Below are 9224 nucleotides of genomic sequence, written 5' to 3'. Positions count from 1 at the left end.
GGTGAACCTATAAGCCACTTGAGAAGCCCAAAAGAAGAGGCCTAAATCATTACTGGTGAGTGGATTTCCATGCTTATGAGCTTCTTCTGCTAGGTCAACTCTCAAGTCTGGACACAAATGTGGACCAAACGCTGCTAGTCATCCACAGTTTTGCATATCTGAAAATGTTAACAATACATTTGTTGTACCATTACATGGGGCTTCCGGGCTTGGGTAATACTACTATCGTTCAGCCAAAAGTCCATGCCATCCATCCCATTATTTTCTCAGCTTGCTGCAACTTGCTCAATAGTCTGAACCAAATAAAGAAGAACTGCAGATTAGAAATTAAAATAACTGCTCTGAACCTTCAAGGGCAAAAGTGATGATGATGTTGAATCAAAGGGTCGGAAGAAGGAGGAAAAAAAAGAGAGGTGCAGATTAAAAGAAGATAAGAAATGGTGTGGTACAGAGAATGGATCACTGCCCTCTGCAGTCTGCCCAGCATGGCATGCACTGATGCACTACACCTGCGTGCATGCTTCAACGCCAAGAAATTGGTGCTGGAGCTGGTCTGCTTCTCCACCTCACGGATCCACACCATGAATGCACTGTTGTTAGTTGGCCCTGCACTCCCCTTTTAATGCATCCTTGACCAAACGATGGAACAGTGCAGTTAAACATACTATGAGGCAGATGATTTGCAGTCCTAATTACAGCGCACACAGCTAGGTAACGGTTGCAAGAACAGACTGTCAGATTTTATCATCGTCTTCTTCGTCACCAACCAGTTTGGTTTGGAGACGGAGAGAGAAGCTTTTACCGATGCCAACAAACCCTTCACGTTCTCCACGACGTTGTTTTACACACTTGCAAGGTGACAAACTGATGTTGACTCTCTATCTCTCTAGATCACACGCACAAAGACAACCATGTGTCATGGTGGGTAGGGCCAGGAGGACCTTGGAGGTGCACATGGGGTGCCTAGAAAGAGAACAAGGCAATAACACATCTCCTAATAGTTCGTTAGGTAGTTGGTTATGCACACACTGCTCTGCTTGGAATGCCAGGTCCCAGTACCCAAGTATACATTGTCAGTCCTCTTTTCCTGCATTTAGCAGGACACTAAATGTACTCACATTCTGGTAAAATGGATTAAAAGATACACTGGCACTGCCATTGCCTTCTTCTCTCGTCAAGCCCCTCCCTCCTCCTCCTCCTCATCCTCACACGTCTTCCTTCCTTCCTCTACTAGCAACTCTCCAGTCATAGAGGAGCTTACCACCATTCTTGGTGATTCTGGAGCACCTTCTTGCACCTCCCCTCTACCAGACAGGCCACCTCATCTGGTACCTGGAGCTGCAGAGGGCAGAGGGCGAGGCTGGCCATGCCCCTCGTGCTGCCTGCTCAGAGTCACAGCTCACAAGATCTTCCCCTCCTCCTCTGGGCTGCTCCCCTGAAAGAAAGGGTGATGGTGTGATGAGATGTTCTTGTTCTTGAGCTGCTAGCAGGGAGGACCTGCTGGTTCGGCGCTCCTCCTCCCTGCATTCTGGGGATTCCTCTCGAGGTGCTTGGTTGAAGGAGGAGGCGGAGATGCCGGCCAAGTACCTGCATGCGTTGGGAGAAGAGAGGCGGCCGGAGCTGCACCGGCAGATCGGCTGCGTCACCGGGATCCTGCAGGCGTTCGACCGCCGCTACCCCATCGCCGCCCACCACCACAAGAGGCTTCTCCCACCAGGTCTCATCTTCTCCTCCCTACTGCCTACTGCTCCCCGCTTTCTTTCTGGTCAATTCCATCGAAATTCGATTGTCTATGTGTTTGCATTTTCATGCGATTAGCTTACTGGACGCGCTATTCACAATTTCCCAACGTTTTCATGCCATTTAGAGCTCTACTTTTGGAAGATAGATCGGGGATTTGTGTGGTCTTAGCATGAATTAAGGTTGCTGATGCGCTCTGTTTTTTCGGTTTTCTTTCATCCTGCATTGAATCACTAGCTGCTGGTGCCAATTATGTGGATCTAGCTTTTTCCCTTAATTTTGGGAGCAGGCCAGCGAGATGCGGGGATTTAACATTTTTTATAATCTAGGGTGGAAGTACACGGAAGTTTACTCCTGAAAAATGAAATCTTCAATTGAGCACCAGCACTGATTAGCCGGAAATTGGTCCCTGACGACCGACAAAAATAAGTCACTTTTAGAATAAGTCACTTCTGTCATGCACACAGATTTGAACCGTACTACTATGGATAAAAAATCTATCTGTTAAATGTTGACAACACTGAGAATGACTCATTAAATTTAAAGAAGACTCTTTCTATAGAAAAAGTTTATATTTGGACAACACTGACATTTTGTTTCTCTTCTTTGGTGACTGTTTCTAGAAAGAAAAATAAATAAATTTGGACAACACTGACACTTCATTTTGTTTTGTTTCTCTTCTTTTTTTATAACACAACAAGATTGATTATTTCTCTTGCTTTGCTACATGTATTTTCGGCTATAAGAGTTAATGTGTTTTCATTTTTCATTTTGCGCAATATATATTTTTAGGCTGACTCACCACTGACAATTATTTCACTTACTAAAACAGGCAATGCACTGTCAAGCAGCCCTAGCGTCGGAGAAGAACGCACAAGATACGGGCCCCAGATTGTTCTTGTAAGTCTTAGTTATGTATACACTTCAGGACTTCAGGTCCAGTAGGCATGCATGTATTGGCTTTCACAATCTGACTGATTTGCTTCGATCTGCATTCAGGACAAGAACTTGAGTAGAAGCTGGATTGAGAATCAAAGAGCATCATCCACAGTGGAGTTATCACAGACCTCTTATTCATCCTCCTCCTGTTCGTCATTCTCCTCCCTTGATGGCAACAGGTCAACACAACAGGACTTATCATCCACTGATCGAATGCTATTTCCGGAGAAACCATTCAAGTCCTCACCGAGGCTCAAGAGCTCTCCTGACAGTGACTATGGGCCAGATTACTACCCAGATGGTACCCTCATCGAGCCCTCCGACATGCCCTCGGCTCAATCAAGCCACCCGACTCTTGGTATAAGAAATCTTGTAAAGGATTCAATTTATAAAGATACTCGTGATTTGTCGATCAGAATTTCCAGCAAAGAAGCGGTGAATGATCACAGATACAACTATGGAGATTCAGCTACACGCTTTGTTGAGCCCCCTAGCAGTTGTAGTCAAGGAAAGAGCAAGGGAACCATGGACGTTAATGAATCACTCAGAGTGTTAGCCAAGCTCAGGGAGTCCTCTTGGAATCCATCTGAATCTAGCCAGCAACAAAGGCTGTCTTATGATGCTCCTCGGTTCTCGTATGATGGGAGGGAATCAACATCAAAACTTAGGGAGATGCCAAGATTGTCGTTGGACATCAAGGAAGGCCCTCTTAGGACCTGTGAAATGGACATGCGGCCAAAGGAAAGCATGAATGCTGAAGAAAGGACCATCAGTTCTGATAAAGAAGTCAATGCAGAGATCCAGCAAGAACAACCAGCCTGTAAGCGTCTCCCAAGTGTTGTTGCAAAACTCATGGGATTGGAAGAGCTACCTGAGCCCAACGATAGCAAGGCAACGACATCACAGGCATCCATATCAGTTCAAGAGAGGAAGCAAGAACCCATACTGATCCCCTTGAGCCTATCCTCGCATAATGAGCCTGCTCGTCGGCAACAAAGGATTCTGGATGCAACGATCAGGAATGTCCCTAACTCTAAGTTCCCAGCTGAATCTGCGCCGTGGAAACAGCAAGAAAGGATTGTGCTACCTAGAAAGTTGCCAAAGGGGTCCAAGGGAGCTCATGGAAAAGAGCAACCTGCTGCATCAGTTTACAGTGAGATAGAGAAACGGCTGAATGACCTTGATTTTCAGCACTCCAACAAGGACCTCAGGGCACTTAAGCAGATCCTGGACTCGATGCAAGCAAAAGGATTGTTGCAGAGCAAGAAGCGCGAGGAAGCATCTATGCTGAAGTTATATGATGAAAACTACAATAGCCAAGCAGTAACTGATGTTAACCATAGACTGAATACTAACCCAAATCCCAATCAGATGTCTCAAGAGGCCTCATCACCATCAGTGGAAGAAGAGAGCGTTGCAGAAAGATTCTTTAAATCACCTATTGTGATCATGAAGCCTGCAAAATCTGCAGACTTGGGTGATGAAGATTCTTCTGTTGTTCCACTAGGGGGCTTATCCGATTTAACGCAGCTGCGGACAGTCAATAGCACTGATAAAAAGAAAATCTCGCGGATCAATAGGGCAGCTATTGGGCAACATCCGAAATCTAGTCCAAGGGTGCCTGCTTCTCAGCCCCTTGTTTCTCCTGATGGAAAAGCGAATGGAAGGAACGAAATGATGACCAGGAGACAGAAGTCTAGTGCACAGTTGATGACTGAGAGCTCATCAAGAAAACAGCAGGCGCCAAGAGACAATAATGGAAGCTTTTCGAAGCATAAAAACTCCAGTAGCACCAGATTACCACAGAAAAAGCTCGAATTGGAGCGGAGGGCTAGACCCCCAATTCCTTCTATGGAGTCTAACAAGAACCAAAGGCAATCTGCAGATAGGAGTCACTTGGATACAGTGTCACCTAGAAGCAAAATTAGAAGAAAACTTGCTCAAGGTGAAGATGGCCATCAAAATGGTGCAAAGAGCAGGGCAAGGAGCCTGAACCAGCCAGGCGATGATATGTCTACAAAGTCGGAAGGAAGTATGAGTGTCATATCAGAGCTGGACATTGAAGTAACAAGTGCTGACAGATCCGCAGAAGCTAATGCGTTGAGCTTCCAGCGAGGCAATCAAACTCCAGCAGGAAGAAATCCACAAAAAGTGGTAAGCCATTCGTTCTTCCAGATAGTTTTTCCATTCAAAGGGAAGAAAAGGTGTATATTGCAAAGCTATATTAATGTGAAAATAATATTATAATCCTTAATTCACCTTCACAAAACCACAAGAATGTAAAATGAACTACATGGTGAAGGCTCTAGGTGGGATTTAATACTGAAGACTTAAAATCTTACAAGTGTGCCATGCCACTTTTCTAATTATTATTGTGTCCATTTGTTAATCAGAAAACCTGTTACGATGCAAACAAGGACCTGTCATCTTTGGATCCTGCAGCAAGTATCCCTGAGCGGCCAAGTCCAGTTTCTGTTTTGGACTCTTCTTTTGACCAGGAGAATTCCTTCTGTACCAGCAAGACCACAGATTCACCCAATGTTGGTAAGACCAGCTATTTCACCAGCTCTGCTAACTTTGTTTCTTGATCATATTATCGGGAAATTGTGCTCCTTCGAAAAAAAGAACTCAAACAGAAGTTTATTAGAGATAGATGAAAAGAACTTACAGGTAGTTAACTTTACTTGCTGCTTCTGCTCAGTTTCCCTTGATCAGGTGATCTTGAATCTCCATGTGGTAGTTATTTTCATCTTTTGCACAGCATACTGGCCTCTTTTGACCACAATGGCTACAGCCTGCAGATTAATAGTGCCGTGGCATACATAGACTGGTTGGTACCATCACTCAAGATTAATGCTTGCCCAATCATTGTAGAATCATCAATGAACCGCAAATACATTTGGTTGTTATCCACCGCATGTTCACTCTAGCAAAACAATAATGATAAAAGTAGTTTGTGGCATTGATGTGATGTTTTCTTCATCCTTTGTTGCAGATGATGAGTGGCATCCATCAGAAGAATCCCTGAAGCATTGCGGTCCAAAGCCAGCGAATGTCGCTGCTCAGCCCGGAAACAATAAGTTCGCGAACGTAGCGAGCCTTCTTCAGAAGCTCCAGCAATTGACTGTACACAAGGATGATGACGAGGCTCCTCCTGTCGATCACATTGCTTTCTTGTGCGAGGCACAAATTCCGGACCACCGTTACGTGTCCGAGATCCTGTTGGCCTCAGGACTTCTGATGAAAGACCTAAGTTCAGGCCTGTCGCAGATCCAGCTCCACGCTTCTGGCTACCCCGTCAACCCCGACCTGTTCCTCGTGCTCGAGCAACGGAAGTCAGGATGGATATCCAAACCCGACAGCGTCAATCAGAGCAGAAGGTCTGACGATCCCAAGAGAGCTCACCGGAAGCTAATGTTTGACGCTGTGAACAGTCTCCTCCTTCAGAAGTATGAGAAGGAAACCTCTGCACATTCGACCAGCTCGCTCACCAGAGTGAGGGAGGTGTCCAGCGGTCAGCAGCTGGTGAAGGTCATTTGTTCAGAGATCGAGCACCTGAAGACGGAGAGATCACGGATGTGCCATGAAGACAGCAGCAGCGTGATACCTGATGCAGACATCTTGCACAGGCTGGAAGGGTGGACGACGAGCTTCGGCCGGCAGCAACTTCCTGGGATGGTGCTGGAGATCGAGAGGTCGATATTCAAGGAGCTTGTCGATGAGGTGGTGCGCGGCGAGTCCGCTGATGGCGCACAGGCAAAGGCCGGCAGGCGCGGCAGGAGGCGCCTCTTCTAATGACTTACGCCGGCAGTGGCAGCAGACTGTTTGAAGATTTGGTTTGTCTGAATAGAGGAATGAGGTCTGTATAGGCTGGTTGTGTCTTGTGTGAGGTTTGAGCGAGCAGTGCAGAAACCTGAAGTAGGAGTGCATGTTTCGGACACCCACCTTATTATTCTCAATATTAACTTATATAAAGTCAGACAGCATTTCTCTCGAATTATATTGTCTCATGTATGTGCCTGTTCTGAATCTAAATAATCGCATGGATTTCCAAATCTAAAACAGGATATCTGAAAAGTTCCCCAACAAAGGGTTCCATGAGATGGGCTTGTCCTTGTTAGCACGCCACGTATATGAGCCTCGAAGCTCTGTAATTGCTATTTTTTTTTATTTTTTTGAGATTAATCTCTGTAATTGCTAAATGATCTTGGGTTTCTTGAACCTTAGCAGGTCATCAAGTGGGCCTCTTGTTACACCACACACGATATATTAACGTAGGGCACCCGAAGGATTATGCCCACATCAATAATTGCTCCAGGAGATTCCTCACATGGGCAATGGTAGACAGTGCGAGGAAGACGTGTCATCATCAGACAAACCGCAGGGACTGAAAATGCAAATACAAAAAAGGCATAGTGTTTTTAAAATACAAATCCTAAAGGTCAAAATAGAAAATCGACTAAGGAAACAAAGTCGGCACCTACCAAGGATTTTATAATAGAACTGGTCATGCTCATCCTTGTACCCGGCTATCTCTTATTGGCTGGTCTTGGCGGCGAGAACATGGTTTTCAGCATGCATGCTTAGGTGCTTCTTTCAAGTTGGCCTTCATGGAGGCTAGCTCTTCACGCTGTTTGTTGAAGGCAATGTCGGCAGATTCCTCCATGGCTTTAATGTGCTCGGCATGCTCCTTCTTGTTGAGCTCAAGGTCCTTGAAGAGCTCTTGGTTTTTCTTGCGCAACACCTCCTCGGGCTCACCCGAGTCATACTTCTTCTTGAGCTCGTTGATTTGAAGGTCTTTGTCCTTTAGGATCTTCTTGAGAACTCGGATGTTGGTCCTCTACTCCTTAAGGGAACCCCAAAGATCCCGCGACTTAGAAATTAAAAGTACAACAAGTATTAGTCAAAAAACGATAGGGCGAGGACTCCCACCCCCGAAGCTCTTGCACGCTTATTGAAGAAAGGCTTGCCGTCCCTTTTCCGTATGGCGCCACAACCATGGCGGCAAATCGAGTACTTGCTTCGACAATTTCACCGCGAGGTGGCGGTATCGAGAAAACCTTCCACAACATAAATTCAATAGCCACATGGGACAACAACCTACAACTACACCTATCTACAAGAGGAGGCTGACCTCCCCTCCAACACACACACACAGTTCGTCCAGCAAGGCCGCCAGAAGAGAGAGGAAGAGGAGCCAGGGCGGCCAAGAGAGCGAGAAGGTGGGAAATGAGCGGTTACCACTTTGGATCCCTTGTATCCAAACGAGTCTTAGGGCAAAAGGACTCTCCTTCTTGATGAAATTGCACGTAACACTAGTGTTTGCTGTAGTTGTTGCATTGAACACAGAAATCAAATCCCTTTTCCAGCTCACCCCATATTTCTGTCTAAAAGTTGCAGCTAGCCCAAATAGAGAGATGTAGAGGCTTAATTTAAAGTGTATCTAACATGTAGACATGTATTCCTATACTGTATACCACAACTGTATGACAAATTAAAAAATTAAGAGCATAAAGGTAGAAAATATATATAAATTATGTGAAAATACATCAGAATATTTGAGTAATATAACAACATGTATATCATACAGTGCATCACCACCAAACCATATTGAGGGTCCCATGGGAGATAATAAGCTCCAATTAGTCTCAGGGCACTTCACAAAATAACAATCAAAGTGTTTCCTAACACATACAAAATACGGAGTCTTCAGATTATGCAATCACTACATGGCTTACATCATCTCATACAAATTAGAGGAACAAATGCGTCATTCTTCTCCCTCGTGCATTTCTTCATCCCGCTGTTGCGCATCATGCCAAGGTGTGAAGTAGACATACAACCTAGAGTTTGGGGAGTTGGGGTTATGCTGCCAACGTCAACCTCTACTTCCCGTCCCACAAATACTGCATTGAACAAAGAAGCATATTAAAACTCTAAAATCTGATAAATAACTAGCTGCAATTGGTGTGCATCCTAAACTTAATTTTTTTCTTGCAGCTTGCATGATTTGTTTCATCAAATTGCACACTTAAGAAACAATTCTTGCAACTGATATCATCACCTCAAAAAATTAAGATAGTCACTGCACTTATACGGGATCTACGGGATCTGGACCCAAAATTAGGGAGCAACCTAGAGTTGTTCAGCCTATGGTAGCCAAACCCTAGCAAACAATGAATTGACAGAAAATTCTCGAAATGCAGAGTAATTATCCATTTAAGCTGACGAGTCTGTCGGAATTCGTCGTCATCACCGCCGAAGCACCGCCAGCGGCGTCTCTTCCTTAGTCGTTGCCTCCTTCGTCTCCGGGTAGCACCTGTTGGGTGGGGAAGGGAACGAGCGGGGCTCCTCATTCAGCAACCTAAAAGCCGGTCGTCCACCGCCACCGTGTCTGCCGCTGCCGCCGGGTCTCATCTCCTGCTCTAGTACCCACACGCCTAGCTCCGTTCGAGTTTCTAGTTTCGTTTTGGCGCGACCGTGTGCCATTTTCTCTGATTCTCGTATGGGTTAAAAAATGGGCCATGCGACCGTGTATTTTACAA

General features: G+C 45.4%; 1 protein-coding gene across 1 annotated transcript; it reads left to right on the top strand.

Moving 5' to 3' along the window:
- The first annotated feature begins 1306 nt into the window (after positions 1–1306).
- Positions 1307–6474, top strand: LOC124674841 (protein LONGIFOLIA 1-like). Its single transcript, XM_047210896.1, has 5 exons — positions 1307–1717; positions 2573–2640; positions 2740–4833; positions 5073–5223; positions 5675–6474. The coding sequence occupies exons 1-5, from the start codon at positions 1573–1575 to the stop codon at positions 6472–6474; spliced, it is 3258 nt and encodes a 1085-aa protein (XP_047066852.1). The 5' UTR covers positions 1307–1572.
- Positions 6475–9224: the final 2750 nt, after the last annotated feature.

Source organism: Lolium rigidum, chromosome 7 (assembly GCF_022539505.1).
Source record: "Lolium rigidum isolate FL_2022 chromosome 7, APGP_CSIRO_Lrig_0.1, whole genome shotgun sequence".
Taxonomy (NCBI): Eukaryota; Viridiplantae; Streptophyta; class Magnoliopsida; order Poales; family Poaceae; genus Lolium; species Lolium rigidum.
This window is presented reverse-complemented; position numbering and strand designations above follow the sequence as displayed.